The 23,052-nt window shown below is 37.4% G+C and overlaps 1 protein-coding gene across 3 annotated transcripts in view; it reads right to left on the reverse strand.

Annotated features, from left to right (window-relative positions):
* The window catches only part of LOC131060795 (midasin), a 198,644-nt gene that overhangs the window by 102,551 nt on the left and 73,041 nt on the right, over positions 1–23,052 (reverse strand). For all 3 annotated transcript variants that reach the window (XM_057994197.2, XM_057994198.2, XM_057994195.2), the window contains exons 18-21: positions 21,395–21,462; positions 21,092–21,287; positions 19,757–19,861; positions 19,301–19,630 (exon numbers count right to left, since the gene is read on the reverse strand). In XM_057994197.2, the coding sequence (XP_057850180.2) occupies positions 19,301–19,630; positions 19,757–19,861; positions 21,092–21,287; positions 21,395–21,462 (699 nt within the window). The remainder of the gene's footprint in view (positions 1–19,300; positions 19,631–19,756; positions 19,862–21,091; positions 21,288–21,394; positions 21,463–23,052) is intronic.

The following is a 23,052-nucleotide window of genomic DNA, read 5'->3' on the forward strand; positions in this document are numbered from 1 at the left end:
TTCTCAAAAACATTTGAAAGAAATTGAATTCCCATTTTTTTTAATTAGAATTTATGCATTTCTATATTAACTTCATTTTTATTTAAAGATTGTTAGCTTTTGTAATTCATATTCAATTGTTATTTTGTGATCCCTATGATAACACGACTGACCTTCATGTTGGCATATGGATTAACATATTTAAACAAAATGACAATACAGCTTTTGGATGAAAATTTTGTTCCATTTTTCAAAATGTTTTGGATCACATTCCATTATCCATCACTAGGATGGGAAATATGTACAAGTGATTTACATATATATATATATATACTGGTCTCTATACATATTTCAGAATGTCTGGATACAAAGTCTTTAAAATGAAAAGTAATTATCCCATCCTTGCTTAAGTGAACCTAGAATGGAGTTGAGCCCATTCAAGATACAAGCATAGTATTCAATAGCTTGGGATTCTGTCGGATCCTCCTGCCAGAGTGTTCTGTTGGCCATGGTGAGAATTTGGCTCTTCCAGTTCCCTATGTTTGGATCGTTGCTTGGAAAAAAGGAATAAAGATCAATTTTATCATCATCCACAACAACAAGGGTCCAATTGATCTTAAGCAAGGTCAACAAGGACACATACCAAGATCACCCTAAATATTAGGTGAAAAATGAGACTGAAGTATTATGGAGTGGGCATACAAACATGGAATAAGAGTGGTATAATTGCCCTTATAGAGACTACAAAGAACATGCATGCCCTCTTCATTAGCAAGATAAATTATATAAGGATTTGATATGCTTAAAATATGATTGCACGGAAGGTATGGTACATGAACCAAAAAGATTCAGCCACAAGACATTTTTTGAACAATGCATGTTATAATAATTATTTAAAAACCCTGTAACCTTTGCCTTGCCTTATATAAACAACTTATGGAGAACTTGAAGAAAATAAAGAGGGGAAAGCATGAACTTTGTTATAGCTCATTACTACTCATAGTAGCAATGCACTTAAATGTAAATGGGAAGATTAACTGGGAAGAACATAGTGCAGTAGGACAGCATATAACGAACCATCTCAAATCATTTGAGGGGGGACATAAGATCATGGCAGGGAGATACAGTCCAACTTAATATTAAAGAGATTCAAGGCAACTGCTTGTTTGGTATAGAATGATAATTTATGTATTAATCTATTATCAATTTATCACTATGCCAAAAGATACCAACCTTGCCATATGAAATGAAAAATGAGCAAGTAAACATAATAACCATGATTGAAGCACTTCTAGTCAGTACAACAACATGACAACCAGCAAGCTAGTAGAGATGACAGTACACAACTTATGGAGACAAAGGTAGAGGAAGCAGAAGATTGTGTCACTTGCAAATTGGGATAAACAAAAAGGGGTGAAAAAGGGTCAAATGTGACAAGTATTACAACTTCGACATTTACAGCAAGAGAAGAAAACAAGGGTAAAATCCCAATTATGTTGTGATAGTTCTCTTGATTCCAATATAATGCAAAATACCCACCTCCAAACAACAAATGAAGTAAACATAAAAATTTGGGGTGGGAACTTCCAAACTAACCAAAAAATCAATATTAAGCAAACAGGGATGGACACCCTTTAACACAAGACCAGAAACAAAAAAGATTGAGCAGGGGGAAGCTTGTAGTTTATAATGGAAAATAAATACACAACGGCCCCCAACTACTTCCACTAGCTTCTCTATTGAGATAATCATGTAGGCTCTAATAACCTTTGTCACAAAGTTTTTGAGTTCAAATTTGTGTTTGGCGACGATAAAATTCAGATGAAGTTCAGTAAGGAGGAAAAAAGTTGTAAAAAAATAAATATAGATCTTTTGACAATTGGCTTAATCTCTGAAATAAAATATTAGGTGAGTTCTGATATCTGTAGCTCTTCAATATTGGACTTTTACATTGTAAAATCATGGCTTCATTACTATTGGCAAGTTTTCTTATAAAGAGTCGATTATTATCTTATTCTAAGGTTCTATTGGTTATTTTGGGGGCCCGATTTATCATAGGGTTTTATTTAAGTTTTGGCCCAAAGCTTAATATTTATCGAAGTTAATCTAGAATGTCGACATTCTTCATAGCTAGTCGATATATCAAAGTAAAATATTTATAAGGCTTTCCGAGTGCTTGTATTTCATATCAATGTATCTTAAGGGGCGGTATATTAACTTTTGCCAAGTTTGTATGTGGATGCGTCAGTGATTGTGGTTGCCATGAAAGATTATAGTTCAGAGGTTATGATCCTAACTTGCGGTGCTGGCACCATATATTTATGCACTAACATTAGAAAATACAAAGTAGAAATATTAATTCAGCAACCAAACACCATATCACCGAACATTACCTATGCCAACCTGAAGGGAGACATTACCGAATTATATAGTCATGGAATTTATTCTGAGCCTACAACAACTTCTACCAGGGACGGCATCAGCCCTCACAACTCCTAATATCACAAGGGCTCCTTGATAAAGATTTAGATGAGTTGCCAAGCATATTGAGAGGAACATTTCATTTATTAAGGCTGGAAGATTCACATTTTTGGGAGCATCATATTTACACTGGCAAAGCTTTCTGGGCATAGCAGCAATTGTTGGAAAGATAGTCCTTGTTCGAAAGATAGTCCTTGTTACTAAAGCGCCTTTCAATGCTGAAGCAACTTGTTGAGTTGTATATCATCATTCCTTACTTCTGGACTGAGTGTGGTAGACAGGACTACTCTATATCAAGTGAGTGTATTTAATTCAGCTGATTCTTAATTAATGTATCGCTATTTGACCAATTATTAAAATAGCCAGAGAACTTCTAAATTTCCTATCTATATTATTTTGAGTTATATGTGTTTGTCTATTGGAGATTGGTTTGTTATTAGTGCACATGAATTTCAATATCAAACTACATAGTTAAAACTGTGTTTCAAGAAACATAACTGAGGAATAGCAATAATTTGAGGAAATGATACATCTTTGAAAAAATTGTGGGTTCTCAATCTAAGGATCATTTCACAAACCATGCACGATGTGTATCAGGTCGTACATGAGGTGAGGGGAGTCGTACATGGTCAGATAATATGGGAAGGTCAGCGAAAGCAAGTAACCACATGGGGCAAAGAAAGGGCCATATGGGGCCAATCTCAGAGGCAATGCCTTGGCAAGTCGTACAGTCAAGGAGGACTTGCACGAGACAAGGGCACAACTTGATCAAAATTTCAACACAATATGTTAGTTAAACACTGTGAAATCTATATCTGCCCCAAACCCTACGAGGGGAGCGACTCCTCAACCCCGCAAGGGCAAGGGGTGCTACTCCTCAATCCTGCAAGGGGCGCTGCCCCTTGACCTTGTTGGGGGCAATGCCCCAAGACCCTCATTTGATTTACAAGTACACTACAAGTTGTGGTTGTCTAGTCCAAGTCATTGTCCACACTCTTGTCATTAGTCTTCCCGAATATTACTTGATGTTTACTTGTCATCTAGAAGACGACTTTTTCTTTTGGGGGGGATGATATAGTCGACATATAATGCCTATTGTTATGTTTGGTAATATTGGTTATCCAACAAGGTTTTAATTGTCCAAATTAAGTTTGTTGTCACTCTCAGGTAGTTAAGGTGTCAGTTGGTTAACAGTTGTGTTTATCTTGGCAATTGTTGGGACCTTTAAATATATTGTGTATGTCAAGGAAGGTAGTATGTTAGAGTCAAATCAATTGTAATCCTTGGTTGACCATCTTTAGTCTTCTTCTCTATAATAATTTCAGGTGCGAATAAAAATATATTTTACTCCCATATTTGGTATGCACTATTATTTGTATTATTATTTTCAGTATTTAATTCATCAAATATAGCAATATACAGGTACTTGTCTAGGGACGAGGGGATGCTGGAAACGTTTTGTCGGCATTTCCAATTTGCAGAAAATTGGTGAAAACATATCCACAGAGCAGGCATGACACCGAAAACATGGGGGGAAGACCAATCGTCTCCCCACTTTTCAACATGATTTATGAATTTATGAATATTAATATTTTGTTTTAGAACTAAAGTATGATATAAATGCTACATCATTGGAATTACTAATGTCAGTTTCCCATCGAAGGGATGTCGCACTTGATATTCTTCTCTATACCCAATTTTTGCACTTTAATTATAAATATATGATATTCGCTATTACATACATAAGGTAACAAGTCACAACCTCGAGATTATTAAAGTTTATATAGTAGACTCCTATCCTCGTATAGCTTTGAACTGAATCACCTAGCTGTATTCTTCGCACCATTAGGTAACATCAAATCCAGAAAACATTAATAGTTGCAACTAGGGCTTTCTTGGATAGGGTGTGTTGGCGTCGTTTACCACGTAAATTTATGTTTGATTTATCTGATCTTTTGATGTGCAATTATGTGACATTAGTTTTTTGCAATTGACAGGACAAGATATTATTGATTCTTCTAATTAGAATACTATGAAAAATGAAGTGTTTTCATTCTTATACATAGTATTAAGTTACATCATGGATATGAATTTATGAATTTCAACCTTCATTTATGAATGTTATCCTATGAATATATTTGAAATTTGAAATTTCCATATATATTTTAAATTTTCCCTATTATTTATATAGTCATCCACTCCATCCCCTAAAATAGCAAAAAAAAATCCATCCCGAAAACCCATTTCCCTATCCCCCGGTCCCAGAACTCGGAGTAACATAACATAAAACAGAAAGAAAATGAAATCCACATGCAGATTTCAACCTTGGATTCTTCCTATTCATGCCTCCCATATGACTTAAAAGCATTTGCATCACAATAACAAGTTTCTGGTTTAAAATGGTATAAATGCGAAGTGCAAAAAGTTAGATTACATAACAAACAAACAAACAAGTAAAATGTACAAACTATAAAACACTCAAAATATCAGCAACTAATTAGAGGACTGCAAGATCATTCTTTTAGAAACACTACAGCTGTTGGGATTTTAATAATACAATCAGTATAGTTAGTAGTTTACAATTAATAATGGTTAGTAATAGTTAATAAATAAATAATCTTAAGTTAGGAAATTAGTTGAGGTAATTTCCCATATGGAGGTTGAATACAATAGTTGTTGGGCGAATGGTACAGGGGAAAACTTGATAGGCTTTATAAGCCATTATACAAACAATGTAATTATCTTGAATGCACAATACTGTTTTCATATTGCCAAATCTGTGCAACATGTTGTACTAATCCATGGTTTGGTATTCACCATTTTCAACATGGTATCAAAACATGCATGTTCCTATGGAGTGCTATTTGAATAGAAGCAATAGAGCCACCATCATTCTCATATCTGTAAAAATAAAGTTAAAAGAAGACTATACATAATTCCAGATGAAAGGGAGCAAGCATTGGTCTTTGAGGAAGGTACATCCACACTAGCATAAGCTGCAAATCAAAACCATGGAAGAAACTAGCAAGGAATTTTTGGGTAGCATTCATGTTCTTAGTTATTGAAAATTTCAACCATGATGACTAATTTTCTAATGCTTGAAAAACATTAAATTAATAACATACATCATTGAGAATTTAAACTGCAGAAATGAACATAAGTATGCAACAATTTACAACTTGAAATCTGCTTTGCATTCCTTCAACGGATTACAAGGAAACCTTCACAACTTATATAACTCACAGCTGCACAGAATTATTACACTGTACTGAGTTATTTAACTTCTATATTGCATCTGTCATTATACTATTCAACTAAAAAAAGTAATCTTCCAGGAATAGCATTCTTATTTGATGCAATAGATGACTTTGAAGATAAGTCTAAATAATTAGTGCTTACCTGCACTTTATTAGTGCTCAATTAACTAAATAAAAGATTTTCACTTTATCACGTAGTGAATTACAAAATAAAAATAACTAAAACTACTTGCATGTTCACACTAAACCTGAGCAAAAGTTTCAAATTGAGCTACACTCCCTCTTAGCAAGAAGGGAGTCTAGACCAATCTATGTTTGTCATTGCATGCCTCTAACTTCCCTTTTCATAAAGCCTTCATCAGAATATCAGCTAATGGTAGATGCACTACTTCTTAGAGGCTAGAAGACTCAATGATGTTACTCATCGATGCGATGTAGTTAGGAAACTTCTTCAGAGTTCTAATCTCCCTGAATGTGCTCCTAAGAACCTCAACATGCTCCTAAGCAACCTCCAATGCCCATTCAAACCATCAAGGCCTCCTAATAGAAGAAGGGGTTGAGATTTATCCCTCATTACCTTAAGGTTGTTGTCCTGATCTAGAAACAACTAGAACCTTTGTAGATTCAACATCAGAGCTTCCTCCTCCTAATCCTCTATTATTGGAATCAATTCCTAAGATTTTCTAGATGCAAAGTCTTTCCTCAAACTTGACATCTCTGCTAATTATAACTTCCCTTAGCTCTAGAATGTAGACTCTGGAAGCCTTAAAAGTCTCATTGTAACCTACAAATTAACCCTTCCTGCTGGAAGATTCAATATATACAGAACAATCATTGAAGTTAAAATGACTCATCTCTGACTTGACACCACTAAATGCCTCCTCTGGTATCTTTTCCTTCAAAATCCTATGAGGGTATATGTTTTGCATGTAGACTGCTATAAGACATACTTCTACTCAAAGGAGAATTGACAAGTCCAAGTCATGAATCATGGCCTTAGCAGCCCCTATGATTGACCAATTCTTCCATTGTGCAATGCCATTCTGTTGTGGATTGTACAAAACTGGCACCTCCCTCTTCATACTTAACTCCTTCCAGAAATCTTCAAACTCCTTGGAGGTACACTGTCCCCCATTGTCCGATCTGAAGACCTTGACCTTCTTCCCTATCTGGTTCTCAAGTAGAGCTTTGAATTCACAAAACCTTCTAAAGGCCTCATCCTTGGTCTTTAAAAAATAGATCCATGTCTTGTGAGAGAAATCATCAATCAAAGAAAAATAGTACATGCTTCCTACAATTGATCCAACTAACATCAATCCACACGCATCTGAATGTACCGAGTCTAAAATACCCTTAGTCCTATGCTTGTTGCTTGGGAAAGCAGCCTTGGCATGCTTCTGAAGTATGCATCCTCTACAAACTCCCTGTTGTTCAATGCTAAATTTTGGAAGTCCTGTTGGTGTAAATAATTATTCATCATGGATATTATTACACTTACTTAAGTTTACTTAGGATAATGCATTTCATAGTAGTTTGGATATGAGACACTTTGGTGTTTGTGCCACATTGGGATAGTGTGTGTAGGAGAAATTCCACCTCTTATGGTGTTGATCTTGTTATTACACTATCATATCCACTTATTGTGGAGTGATAATTCCACCTTCGGTGGGTGATCCACCTCATGTGGAATATTATATTATTTCTCCTACCTACCCACACCTATTTCCTACCTACCCTTGTTTCTTATTGAGCCACATGTCATACTTGTGTGCTCAAACATATCCCTAGCCTTGCCTATATAAGCAGGCTCATCTACATTGTAAAGAACAATCATTGATCATTTTCTATTGATGAGAATACAGTTTATTCTTATCCCATATTATGTCTCTTTCATGTACATTTCAATGACTTCTTGATCTTGGCAAAATCCAACATGGTATCAGAGCTATTGGAGTCTCATTGATTCGTCTTGAAGAGGCATTATTGTGACGTCAAGAGGCAGATCTGAGGAGCATCGTCATTTGGAGGCGTCCTAGACCAGATCCGACCTCGCCATTGCGTCCGGAAGGCCATTTCCATGAATTTTGGTTATAAAGTTGGCCTATTTTGGTGAGGAAAATTTTTTTCCCCAATTTTGCTAATCGTACGGATTTTTCGAATATTAATTATTTTTTTCAAAAAAAAAATTTCATTTTTTCAGAAAAATTTTTTTGAAAAGAAATCAAAAAAAAAAAAGAAAAAATCATTTTTGGGGGGTCCGCAGACCCCCCCCCTGCGCTCGCCGTACCACGTATTTTGCAGACCGCAGGCTTTTCGGCAGAGATCGTACCTGACTGCTGCCACGCCGTTGACCTTGCCGTCCCGTCGTCCGTGCAGCCGCAGAGAATCCCGATCGCCGCGAGCCGTCTGTCAGCGCCGCAGCTCCGCCCACTCTGCACGTCCACCGCAACCGCTCACGCGTGCGCCGTCTGTCCGCGCCGTCCCCGGGCTCAGCTCCGCCACGAGCGCCTCCTCCTCTCGGCTCCGCCGCCTCCCTCTTACCGCAGACAGAACCTCTCCTCCGCGGCCCACCGGCAGGTGCCACGTGGACACAGTCAACCACCACGCGGATTTCCGTACGCCCGCATACACCGCCACACGGACAGGACAAACAGACACATCAGACCCTCCGTACACTCCGTACGACAAGTCAGCCGCTTCCGTACTGTGCCACGTGGATTTCCGTACTGCCACGCATCACCCGTACGGCACGCCACATCAGCGTGTCCAGTCTCCGTTCCGTACAGTACGGATCACACATAGGCCCTCCGTACAGAGACACGTCAGCACGCCACGTCATCAATCCGTACGCCACATTAGCTGCCACGTAATCCGTCCGTACGGTACGGACGCCCAGTCAACCAGGCAGCGAAGTTTTGTTGACGGTCATACGGCCGTCAAATTTAATCCAGTGTTTTGCTGACGTCAGCGCCACATCAGCAGGGTTTGGAAATTTTTTGACCCCCTCTCATTTGCATTTTTGATTTTGCAGTTCAACTTCAAATGGCCATAACTTGCTCAATTTTGCTCCTTTTTTGGTGCAATTTTTTTTGAAATGGGCTATAATTTCGTGCTCTCCGCAGTGGTGAAAGAATTTTTTGATTTTGATGCACGGATTTTTCAGAAAATGCAGTTTTTGGTGACTGTCCCTGAGTAATCCCAGTTTTTGCAACTTCAGAGGCTTCGTTTGGGGTCATCCGACCTCCTTTTCAGGTGCCGTTTTTTTTGAAAGTGCGTATTTTTTTGTCTACTTTCACATGATGCTATCAGATTGATGTCATTGTAAGTAGAAATTGTACTTTCAGATCTTGGCCTTTTTTGGCTCTCTTGGTACTTGTATATTTGCTTGAATCTCAGTTAGATTCATTGCACTATTGATTGAAGTCTCTTGTATCTCATTTGAGAAGTTGTAAAATTTGCATCATAAGCCCACTTTGCCTTGTCTTGCAAGTGGCTCATTGTAATCGCACTAAGTATAAAGTGCCAAAATCATCACTTTTTGGGGGGTACTTTGATTGATTGAATTTGGGGGGTGTCTCTTGTGCTTTTGTGCTCTTGTGTTCTTTCTTTTTTGCTGCTATGGGTTCTTCTAAGTTTCCTCTCTTAACTCCACATAATTATGCTACTTGGAAAATTGATGCATGGAGTAAACTTATGGAAAAAGGACTCACTCATTACATTGATGGAACTATTGTTGCTCCAGCTGATCCTAAGGCTGATCCAGTTGGTCACTTAGATTGGCTCACTAAAAATATCATGGCAATTGGTACCTTAAGAAAGTATGTATCAAAGGATCTCATTTTTCATATTGAGAAATGCACTCTAATCAAGGATGCTTGGCAAAAGTTTCAAGACTTGTATGGTCAAGTTGATGAGATTAGGGGATATCAAATTGATAGTGATCTCACCATGTTAGATCCCAAGAACTTTGATACTATACAAGATTATGTCACTAAGGCAAATGAGTTGAGGGCACAACTCAAAGATTGTGGCATTGATAAAAAGGATACTCAATTGATATTCAACTTGATAGGGAAGCTTCCACAAGAATATGCAGCATTTGTTTCTAGTTTCCAAACTCATAGGATGACAATGGGTTCAAGCTACAAAATGCCTACATTTGATGCTTTCAATGAAATGTTGATGATGGAACAAACTAAGTTGATAAGCATGGGCATTCTTAAGACTTCTTCTAAGTCTCAAGCATTAGTGGCAACTCAAGGAAACAAAGGAAATCAAGGAAAGGACAACTCAAACAAGAAGAAATGGCAATCAAAGCCTAAGGATAAAGCACAATCTTCTCCACAACAAGGAGATTCATCTTCTTCCAAGAAAGATAATTCACCAAAGAGAGAGAGACCTACTTGTGCTTATTGTAAAAAGATTGGTCATGAGGAACATCGTTGCCATACTAAGAAGATTGATGAGCTCACACATATCATCAAAAAGCATAACATTGATTTGCCTAAAGTCTATAAGAAGGATGATTCATCAACTTCCACTTCCTCACATTCAAAAGGAAAAGGGCAAGCATTCATGGCTTCTACAAGTGGAAAAACTCACTCTTTTGGAACAAGAAAAGGAAAAGCTCTATGTGCTACAACAAATCATACTTCAGAGAGATGGCTTCTAGATTCAGGGGCTTCTCATCATATGGCATCTTCACAGTCTATGTTCTCTACATTTGAGCCTTGCACCATGCCACAGATTTTGATGGGCAATCATACATACATGGATGTGATTGGGAAAGGATCTATTGACATTGGGGATAACTCCTTCAATGATGTGTTGTGTGTACCCCACTTGACAAACAATCTCCTTTCTATCTATCAAATCACACATGGCGCAACTAAGAGAGTTGTGGAGTTCACACCTGACTCGGTTTTTATTAGAGACATGGAGACTAGAGCTATCATTGCAACTAGGGTGGTTGATCATGCATCTCGGTTATACTCCTTTTCAGATTTTGTTGATGATGATGATTTCACATTTGATGATTCTACACATGATGATCACACTTATTGTGATGATTCAGATTTTGAGGAGAACTTTGGACACTTGAACATGGGGATTCTCACATGTAACCCAGTTCTTGAGTCTTGTACTTCATCTTCTCATATTGATATCACATCACCTATTGTACCTAATGATCCAGATAGTGCGACAGTTTTGCCTTCATGTGATTCAGTGCAGCAGGATATACATTGTCTTCCAGCTTCAGATTCATGGGATGATTACATGACAGATATTGCAGGTTTGTTTGTGGAATCCTACATTGCAGATTTGGGAGACATCATTGATGACATACATCTTCTCTTTGATGAAGATGATCCTTCTTCGATTGTTGCGAGGGCACACTCTGACCCTCTTGTTCATTCTCTACATGATCATTCTTTCGAGGTTGACATGATTGTGGATACTTATGTACAGCAGTTGGAGGAGGTCTCTTTATTCTTTGAGGAGACACATGAGTCTTTGGACATTGTTCTACATCCATCTTCACTAGATGTTGGAGTTCCTTTTTCAGCAGTATGGCACAGTTTACCATCTTTGGAAGGGGTATCTTTTAGCATCGACATGGGGACACTTGAGCAGTTTTCAGAGATTCCTTTCATCATGAGTTTTCTTCATACATCTTCCCTTCATGATTGGGGAGACTTCATGGATACACCTTTGGTTTTGTTTCTTCCTAAGGGGAGGAATGTTGTTCGACGTTCGTGGAGCAGTTTCTTCATACATCGAGCTTCTATCATTGGTGCAGATTCTTCATTGAGGGATGATCACAGTTTGACTTCTCTTCTTCTCTCATATGGGGGGGACTTTTTCCTCACATGGGGTTTTGTTCCTCACATACTTCTTTGAGAGTTCTCTTGTATAGCTTTCATCTCTCTTTTTGGGGGAGGGTTTTTTCCCATTGGGTTTTTCTCTCTTTCCCCACTTTGTGAGAGATTTCATTGCATTGGTTTGCATGCATTTGCATTTGTGCATGGGTACCTAACATGGCCTCGTAGCCGGGACCCATCTTGCATTGCTTAGTTGCATTGTAGACTTAAGTGCATTCCCCTAAGTTGCACTTAAGGGGGGGTGTTGGTGTAAATAATTATTCATCATGGATATTATTACACTTACTTAAGTTTACTTAGGATAATGCATTTCATAGTAGTTTGGATATGAGACACTTGGGTGTTTGTGCCACATTGGGATAGTGTGTGTAGGAGAAATTCCACCTCTTATGGTGTTGATCTTGTTATTACACTATCATATCCACTTATTGTGGAGTGATAATTCCACCTTCGGTGGGTGATCCACCTCATGTGGAATATTATATTATTTCTCCTACCTACCCACACCTATTTCCTACCTACCCTTGTTTCTTATTGAGCCACATGTCATACTTGTGTGCTCATACATATCCCTAGCCTTGCCTATATAAGCAGGCTCATCTACATTGTAAAGAACAATCATTGATCATTTTCTATTGATGAGAATACAGTTTATTCTTATCCCATATTATGTCTCTTTCATGTACATTTCAATGACTTCTTGATCTTGGCAAAATCCAACAAGTCCAGTGACAATCTCCCTCAAAATGTGTAATGCTACATGATGCAAAAGCCCCATCCTCTTGTGCCATAACTCACATAGATTATCACTGTTATGAACTAAAGCTGAAATTGGTTGACCTTGTAACCTGTAAAGTTTGCCTTCTCTAACCCCCATGCCTATGTTGTAACTAGGATAGATTTCTTCAACCTGATAAGAACTTGTTTATCCTTGAATTTAACTGCAGAGCCCTTATTCTCCATTATCTAACCCCCATGCCTATGTTGTAACTAGGATAGATTTCTTCAACCTGATAAGAACTTGTTTATCCTTGAATTCAACTACAGAGCCCTTATTCTCCATTATCGAAACCGAAAGCAAAATTTTCCTAAGACCAATAACGAGCAAATTGAAAAGGAATTGTACTAGCTCCTGTTACCATATATGTGGCATCATTACCAAGCTCAACATAAACTCCAAACTTGTGTTCTTCCAATTATGTAAAACACTGTCGAGTTGATGTCATATGCCTAGAGGCCGCACTATCCACAAGCCAAGCAGCCTTTGAAATTGTGCTAGTAGAAAGAAAAGAAACAGTTGACAATTTTTCCTCAAACTTGGCAGCAAACTAATTCATCTAAGTTCCTATAGAAGATGCTAACTCCTAATCTTGTTGCTTACCTGGGTTATTCTTCTTGTCTAGACACCATGTTGCATAATGACCATACTTGTAACAACCAAAGCACTTGATGTGACTCAAGTACTTCTTCCCTGACTGTGAGGATGCTTCTTCATCCTTTCCCTTACTCTTTCCGTTCCCTTTTCTTTCAATTCCCTTACTCTGTCCAAAGAGAGTTGAATTCTCATCACCCCCTGTTGTGACCATTTCACACATCGCCCCATTGCAAATGGGGACCCCTGCTTTTTGCTTTCTAGGGTTTGTCTTTTTAGGTCTTTTAGGGTTTTGTCTGTTAGCCTTTAACTTTTGAGTGTCGCCAAGGGGATCACCTGGATAGCAGGTTCTGCTTGAGTTAGGTCAAGTTGGTGAGTGATGAAGTCTGGAATGTCCTGATCCTGAAATTTGGCTAAGTCTGGAATGTCCTGATCCTGAAATTTGACTAAGTCTGGAAAACTAAAAATCCTCCAAAAACTAGATTTTGCAATATAGCTCCTGGAGGTCTAAAACCACTCTCAAACATCCTGAAAGTATATATGGAATATAACTTAAAGTATAAGAAAGAAGAAGGAAATGTCTTTCTTATACTTAAATGTTATATTCCATAAAATGATCCTGACGGAGAGTTCAAAAAGTCAAATTTCGCTCCTGACCCTTCAAGAGGGTCCAAAGCGAATTTTGCTACTGACCCTTCCAGAGGGTCCAAAGCGAATTTTGCTACTGACCCTTCCAGAGGGTCCAGGGCGAAAATCAACCTAGGATTCATTTCTTGCCTTATTTGACCAAATTTTGATTTGCAAGGCATTTTGAAGGGAAAAGTGGACATGTTTTGGAAATGTTTGAAAACTTTGAAAGAATGATGGATTCTAGCCTGGAAGAGGAATTTCACTCCTGACCCTTCCAGAGGGTCCAGAGCGAAATTCATTATAAACTTCATTTGCCACCTTGTTTGAGCTTGAAAACTTGTTGCTAACTTGGAAAACCATCTAATTTTGCCTTGTGAAGTGGTTTGAAACTTGAACATTGAGCAGTTTAGCCTGGGATGAAGATTTTGCTCCTGACCCCTCCAGAGGGTCCAGAGCGAAAATCTTATTTGAGCTTATTTGTCACTAATTTTGGCTAAATTTTTATGTGCAAGGTCTCCTGGAAGGAAGATTGGATGTCACTTGATGCATTTGGAGGTTTGAAAGCATGAAAAATGGTGAATTTTGGGCAACAAAGGTAAATTCGCTCCTGACCCTTGCTGAAGGCCCAGGGCAAAATTTTGAATTTCCCTTATTTTGTAGTGAAAAAGAACAAGTCTTAAAGCATGAGTGAAATAAAGACACCTCCCTTTACTCACCTGAGAAAGTGTCAATTTGAAAAAGTGAAGGATTTTGTTGAAAACTTAAAATTCGCTCCTGACCCTTGCTGAGGGTCCAGGGCGAAAATCTTGTGGGAGATTTTTTTTTTTTGCTTAGTCTTGGTTGAATTGGAATGTCAAAGAGGTTTCAAGGTGAAAAATGAAACATTTTGAGTCTAGATTGCAAAATTCGCTCCTGACCCTTGCTGAGGGTCCAGGGCGAAAATCCTAAAACCTATCTTTTCCTCCAAAATTTGAGCAAGGCCAAGCTTAGACATGGGTGTGAAATGACATTTGAATTGCCTTGAAGTTGGGTTGGATGGCTAAAGATGCAAATTTTGATGCCCAAAGGGAAATTCGCTCCTGCCCCTCTCAAGAGGTCCAGGGCGAAATTTCCAAATCCTCCTATTTTCCTTGCATTTCAAGATTGGATTTTGGTTTTTATGACTTGGATGGGAGAAAGACATGTGTGTTATGCCTTAGAAATAATTTGGAGCTAAAAGAATGAAAGAATTTGCTCAAAAAACTCAAATTCGCTCCTGACCCTCTCAGTAGGCCCAAGGCGAAAATTGCAAAATCCACCTATTTCCTTTGAGTTTTTGCTAAGGCAAAGATGCATTGGGGTAAAAGTGGCCTTTAAAACCATGATGAGTAAAGATCTGCTTCCAAAACTTGATGATCCTGGGCTAGGAAAGAAAAATCGCTCCTGACCCTTGCTGAGGGTCCAGGGCGGAAAAACCCTAAATGCACTTATCTTCCAAAATTCAAGTGAAATCAAACCCAAACTCCACTAAAGGATGCCATTTAGAATGCCTAGGTGAAGTTTTGGACTTGCAAAAATGGGATATTCAAGGCCTAATTTGAAAAGTCGCTCCTGACCCTTCCAGAGGGTCCAGGGCGAAAAACCGTAAATCCACCTTTTTCTCCAAGTTTTGAATGAGACTAAGCCTGGACCTTGGTGAAAAATGCTATTTGGAATGCCTTGGTGAGGTTGTGAACTTTGAAAAATGAGAATTTTGAGCTCAAGAGAGAATTTCGCACCTGACCCTTCCAAAGGGCCTAGGGTGAAATTCCCTAAAATGCAATTTTTTCCTTCAAGTTTTGATGAGCTAACCCAGTGATGGAAGGAAATGGACCCTGGAGATCGCCTTGAAGAAGTTCAATGATCAAGCTAAGGTGAATTTTGGCCTAAATTGGAAAAATCGCTCCTGACCCTTCCAAAGGGTCCAGGGCGAAATCTTGAAGAAACTTCACTAAGCATTCCCAAATTTCGCCAAATTTGCCAAATTAAGACATTTGGGAGGATAAATTAAATTCGCATTTATTAAGGCTTTGGCAATTTAATAAATTAATTTTTAGGCCTTGAAATAATTAAAAAATCCACCTTGGAGGCATTAAAATTAATCTTGAAAGTGAAAAAATTAAGTTGAGCGCTCAATATTTGTTATTTGCATTTATTTGCCAAGTCGGCCATCCTTCAAAAGGGGGTTTTATTTCATTTTATTTCCCTTTTGTCAAGTCGGCCTCAACAAGAATTAGGGTGAGCACCCTATATAAGGGAGGTGTATTGTGGACAAATGCAAATCATTCATTCATCCCTTCCAAGTGCGAAATTGAGGAGCAATTTGAGGGGCGAAATCCAGCAGAGTGGAGGCGAAATTTTGCTAAGTGTTGGAGGCTAAAGAAGGAGAATCTCTTTTGGAGGCTAATGGAAGCATAATTCGTCCAAAGGGAGACCACAATACAACCCTTGTCCAGCAAAATCCGGTCTTCTTTTATCATTTTCCAAGGTTGTATAGTTAGGCTTTCAAAGGAGAAGGTATGAAGAATTTTTTGAGGTTCTTATTCAAGACTTATTGTGATTTCATAGCAATTTTGTAAAATCTAAGTCTTGAAAATCCAATTTCCATTCATAATTAATTTGAAAATGCATAATTCTTGATTTATCATGTCTTTTTCAAATTAATATCTTAAGTTATACCCTTGAAAGGTCTTGAATTCTATGCTTTAAGGTTTGATGCTCAAAGACGAACTTTAATCTTTTGTGTAGGCATCAAATGGCGGCCCCGGAGTCGGAGGATCAATTACTTGGCGGACCCTCATCAAAGAAGATCAAGTTAGGACAAGGACAAGGACGACCTCCTCCCGTCTAGCATCGACAAGGACGGCCTTCTTCGGTCAAGCATCATCAGGAATAACCTCTTCCAGTCCAGCATCATTAAGGGCGACCTTCTCCATCTATCCTCCAATCCAGCATTTGAAGGAAAGCATCACCAAATTGAGCATCAACCAAGTGTTAGACAAGGTGGCATCCTTGTCATCACTCCTCCAGTCGGATTGGTCCACCTCAGCATGTCCAGATTCAATGTACCTGACTCATTAAAGGTGGCACAAACTTCGATGTACCTACCCCAACTATCCATTGGTCGAATATTCTAGAGAAGACATGTGTCCAATTAATACAATTATTTCATTGGTCAAAATTAAGTTTGTTGTAACAAACCCTAATTAGGGTTTTCATTGTAGAATCTTGGCCATTGATCTCAAATTGATCTTAGCCATTGAATTGTATTAAGGGCACTATATAAGCCCCGGCTCTTCATTTTGTAAAGGCTAATAGAGAATAGAGAGTATTAGAAGTTAGAGAAGAGAGAGAGCTTAGAGAGAAGAAAGTTATTGTGTAGCAAGATTGAGTAGTGAAGAAAGAATTTTGAACAATTGTTGTCTAATTGGCTTTGAGATCAATAAAATATTGAAGTTATGGTGTTTTATTGCAATACTTGTGGCTATCTTCATGATTGTTTATCTTCTTGAATCATTCTTAGTCGAAGTAGTATTTAAGTTTAAGTTTGAAGGACTAAGTGTTGTGCCTGATCTTTGGTGAGATTCATGTTCCAAACCACTAGCTTCTTGCTGATTGTAAGGACGCCTTGTGTGGTCAACTGGAGATATTAAGATTGCTTGAAAATTCAATCATTGTTGAAATATTGATATGTATCTCTATGATAGTATCTATATCCTTGATGATTTGAAAATCACTGAATCACCTTAGAAGATTGCATCAATTCCAGTAGAGTTGTAATTTCTTGGCAATACTGAAATTGGTAGAATCTTACCAAGTCTAGCCTACATTGAGTCATTCTTAGGATTAGATTAGCATTCATCCCTTGAAACCCTTATCTTTTGCTATTTTTTGAGAATCTGTTAGTATTAGGAAAATCCTGTTCCTGCAGTCAAAAGAGAGTAACATGGACAAGCTTTCTCAGAAAGTACGTAAGGCCCCTTGAAGAAACAGCATACACAACGACCACAGGTGCTTATCCACACATAGAGATCCTACAACGAAGAACCTTGAAGCCATCCTGATTGATCCTTTTTCCGCGATATCTTCAGCATTCAGAGGCTTTATTCAAGAGAGGATAAGGTACCATTTGGGTATTTTATTCTGTGTTTGGCTGTTTACAAAATACACATCAACACCACCCTTCTAGCTTTTGACTACATCCAAGTTTCCTCCTGGATGATATCATCCCATAGTATCTCAAAAGAAAAAAGCTTTTCCCTGGCACAAATGCCATGAAGATGAGAATCGATTTAAAGCTAAATTCAATAGCTATGCATCTTCCACCATTTCCCCAATTGCTTGAAGCTAGTCATAAATCCGAGTGACCTTCATCAAGAACTGGTAGAAATATCCACACTAAACATCTCTATGGATCTAAGTTTGTTTCTCAACATCATTTTCCTGGCAATGTTTTCACTTTGGAAAAGACTAATCAGAATATCAAACATCTCTTTGGTTGTTTTGTTCTCTGACAAGTAAGGAATTAAAAGATCCTTCACTAACACCCAAGATCATCCACTTGGTTTTAAATTCGTTGTTTTTGTGAACTGCCAAATCTTGGGGATATGTTGGTAGAGTAACTTGATCCTTGGTGATTTCCCAAAGATCACTTTCCCCAAGTAACAAAGTTATCATAACTTTCCAAGAGAGAAAATATAACACGGCATTCAACCTATCCTTGAACAAAGACTAGGCAATGCCATAAAAACATTTTTCTAATAGAAAAACTCTAAAATCTAAAAATTAAAAAAAATAATCTCAAAAAAATTAAAAATTACCTCTTTTCAAAAGCCTTGTTTACGCTGGTAAACCAAGCTAAAGTTTGCAAAACTTGCTGGTTTAAAAACTTTAGGTGTATTGTTTAGAAACCCTAGGTAATAGTGCCCTAGCCACTATTTGTTGTCCTAGCAAACCCTAGGCACTAGAACAGACGAAAAAATCTGCAATAGAAACACTAGTGGCCACTTTCATGAAAACCTAGCCATGAACTATCAATAGACTGGCTGCGACTTCTTCAAAAAAAGAATTTTGTGCAAAAACCTCTTTGAAAAAACATCATTTATAATCTCTTATGGCTGCAAATTTTACCTACGTGATTCTTCACCAAAATCCTACATGATCCTCAAAAGCCCTACACGATTTTCAAATAGAAGCTAGAAATTTTTTATACAAACCATGCCAGCAATTTCTTCCTACCCTTCTGGTTTATAAAACCTAGGCTCTCATACCATATTGAAAATATCAATCACAATGACTATTTCTCTCATACTTGAAAAACATTAAATTAATCACACAAATCATTGAGAATTTAAATTGCAGAAATGAACAAGTACACAACAATGTACATCTTAAATAAATAATCTGAAGTTAGAACTTAGATGTTAGTTGTGGGAATTTCCTGTATCAAGATTGAATACGGTAGTTGAGTGGTTGTTGCACAAGAGAAGTTGATAGGCTCTTTAAGTCATTATACAAACAACGTAATTATCGTGAATGCATCATATAGTTTTGATATTGACATTTTTGTTCTTCATCATGTAATAATCTGTGGTTTAGTGCTTTCCATTTTCAACAACAACGATATGATTAATTTTGCAGTTTCTTTGAGATTAAAAAGGAAGAACTGAACTATAGCTTACCAAGAGTCGACTAGGTTCAAGAACACTATTCAACCTTTCAAGAACACTGTCATCAGCAAGAGAAATTTCATCAACCAAGAAGAAATGCCCACTCTTCATTGCTTGCACAAGGGGGCCATCATGCCACAGAAATAAAGATTGCCAATCTTTATGCAGCTGAACCAGTTCTTGTATGGTGTATTCAAGAGTATCTATTTCATCTTTTGTTGTATCATAAAGCTTTGATCCCTTACCATTATCTTCCGATAAAACACTTGATTTAATGCTATCCAACACATGTCTGACAGTATCCAAAGTGATACTAGCATCCTCAACATTAGAAGACAAGGTCTGCAGCAAACGAGAAAGAGTGGGCCAAATTAACAGATATTCAGCTACCTGGGTGCCTTTTTTGGTACCTCCTAAATTTCAATTATCTTACAAATAGACTCCAGTATATAGAGGACAAACACATACTTTGCATTCATGGAACTGATTAAACACTTTTGATGCGTTGATCGTCCACATTTTTTCTTGAAACCTGCCTGCAATATTATTTCGTTCACGTACTGGTCGAAAACCCTGCAAAATGCAAAGGTGTGATAATATTGCAAATCACAAACAAGTTTTAATCAAAGACCTATTTTGTAATGTCCCTACTTTGAAATATAATTTAATAATAAATAATAATAAAATTAAAATACAAAAGAATAAATACAAAAATTAAAATTAAAATATAAAAGAATATAATTAAATATAATTAAAATTTGATTAAAGTTAATGAAAGGTCAAAAGGCATGAAATGATAAGTTGTGACTTCCTCAAACGTGAGATATAAAAGGGAGGAGAAACTCATTTGAGGGGGGGGAAGAATTTGAAAAATGAGAAGTGCAGATCTGATTATAAAAGGTTATGTCCCTTCCAAAGGGCAGAAATAATGAAGAGTTGCACTCTTTCAAAAGGTGCTAATGGTGAAAGGGTGTGTCTCTTGCCAAAGGGCATGCATGATGAAGAGGTGTGACCTCTCCCTCACATCGAGAGATTTATAGGAAAGGAATCAAAGCATCCAATAGCATCACCATGGATTGATAAGATCAGAACTGTTATTAAGTTACAGGCAGTAACATCTTTGTTCTTGGTGGTATGCATGGGGATGAGCTGAGAATGTATGCTTAATATATGAAACCTGATAATGTTTTCATGCAGAATTAATGGTAATATTAATATGAACTGCAATATGTATGACAGTCATACTTAATTTCATATATATATTCATAATACATAAGAAATTAGTATACTTATAGTCTAAATCATGTTATTACTGTCAGTATTTAAGAAGATGGGAATGAGATGTTCCAAAGAGGGGCAATCTAAATCCAAGCAATAGGTTAAGTCCCATGATAGGGTGGGGATCAGCGACCCATAAGCCTTGAGGGTATGGACCCAAGATAGGTAAGGGCTTGGCTCTGCAAAACTTTGAGGGAACCTATTGTATTTGGTCTCTAAGCGCTTTGGTAACATACATAAACCCTTCTCCCTTAAACTGAAGTAGTAGCAGGGTCTGATATCTATATTAGAAACAATGAATCATGAAATTAATCATCTAATGAGGAAAATAAATAAGAACTTGTTAATAATTTATTGAAGAATATCAATCAATTTTAGTATATTGAAATAGATCAAGTAGGGGACATTACATATTTTGAATACATATTTAAGGCCAGAAGCAGAATACACTAATATATACAACTTAGTTTAAAAATCCACTGTATAAGAAAATTAAAGTCTAATGAGTCAGTGTATGTCGCCTACCCCAAGAAAGTCTGATGACTCAGTGTGCTGATGACAGTTTAATATGTGCAAGTAACATTTCAAAACAAGGCTCAGTAGTTGACAAACAGTTGTTTTCCCACAACCAGTTTCACCAACAAGAAGCACAGGCTCACGCTGCTCATAGCAACGCTTCACAAGATAGAATAATCTTCTCAGGCTTTTGGTCCACACAACTCTGCAAAGATCATTGTCAAGCCAAAATAAATTATTATAATAACAGTAAGAGAAGATTAGAATATAACTTAATGTTAGCAAAATCAATAGTAGAAAATTTGGACTTACTTGCCAAGAGCTTCCAAAGTGTTACATGACATAGACAGGTTTACAATCTCCTGCCATCCTGTAGAATCCTGAAGAAGGTGTAACATAGAATGTTATATAAAATCAGTCATAAAATAACATCACTAAATTAAACTCAACTCTAAAATATTGAAGGCATACAATGTCAGTGATGCCATAAACTTCCTGCAGAAAAGATGAGATGATAAATTGCTATTAGGAAAGCCAACAACAAAAAGAAAAAAAAAATTTGCACTTTACTTAATTTTGACAAGAAAGCTTATATCCAAAGAATGACTTTGAACATTAAGGGGACTTAGCTATTACAACAGCCACAATATGTTAAAGAAGCAATAGGATAGGATGCATGTCTACTGCACAGAAAAATGCAATGCAGACAAGAAGCAGAGCAATATCTAACCAACAAAAATGCCTTACACCTATATAGAAAATAAGTGGTTGCTAGCCATCTCACCAAACAACTGAGATTACCAAACTCCAAGCTAAAATCTCAACTAACGAAAATTTGCAACCTCTGAGAATTATACAGCAATCGTAAGTGTAAGTCAATTACATCAGTTTAGAAATCATTCAATTTTAGGGGATCGTCCATTTCTGCATTATAAGATGGCATGGGTGATTTGGGGAAGATTCTTCAATTAAATGGAAGTAAGATGGGCTGGCTTGCAAGCAAAAAGTGGATATAGGTGTGCCCAAGGAAGCTTTAGAATGAAATTTTAAATGCTATCTGGGTGACAAGTCTAGCCATTTTAATTTGAATCTATGGTTTGAAAGAAACTCAAAAAAAATTAACGAGAAGAAAAATATAAAGATGAGGGAATATAGAACCTTCAATATCAAAATTGGTCGATAACTGGAAGCCCGGATCAGATGATACATTTGAAGAAGATGAGGAAATTTTAACAAGATGAAAGCTGACCAGATGACCGATAACCTCAGGCTGTGTGGCAGAAACCTCCTTGCAAATGGGTCAAGCTCAATTTTGATGCAGGAAATCCAGGATTAGCAGGAGGGACTAGAAAGATGATGTGATGGTGCAAAACATGGATATAGGTGTGCCCAAGGAAGTTTCAGAATGAAATTTTAAACGCTATCTGGATGACAAGACCAACCATTTTAATTTAATTAAGTTAATGAATGGTTAAAAGATATGGAAGGAAAAGTTGTGACTCCCTCAACAATAAGATATAAAAGGGAGAAGAGAACCTCATTTGGGAGGGCGATATCTTGGAAATCAGAAGTGCAGTTCTGATTTAAATAAGAAGTGCAGGTCTGATTGTGAAAGGTTGGGTCCCTTTCAAAGGGCAGAAATAATGAAGAGTTGCACACTTTCAAAGGGTGTTAATGGTGAAAGGGTGTGTCTCTTGCCAAAGCACATACAAGATGAAGAGGTATGACCTCTCCCTCACATTGAGAGATATAAAGAAAAAGGAATCAAAGCATCCAGTAACATCACCATGGATCAGATCAGAACTGTTATTAAGTTCCAGGCAGTAACATCCTTGTTCTTGGTGGTATGCATGGGATGTGTTTAATAAGTATGCTTAATATATGAAGCCCAATAATGTTCTTATGTGGAATTGATAGTAATATTAATATGGACTGCAATATGTATGACAGTCATGCGTAATTTCATAAAT

The sequence above is a fragment of the Cryptomeria japonica genome, chromosome 10 (assembly GCF_030272615.1).
Source record: "Cryptomeria japonica chromosome 10, Sugi_1.0, whole genome shotgun sequence".
Taxonomy (NCBI): Eukaryota; Viridiplantae; Streptophyta; class Pinopsida; order Cupressales; family Cupressaceae; genus Cryptomeria; species Cryptomeria japonica.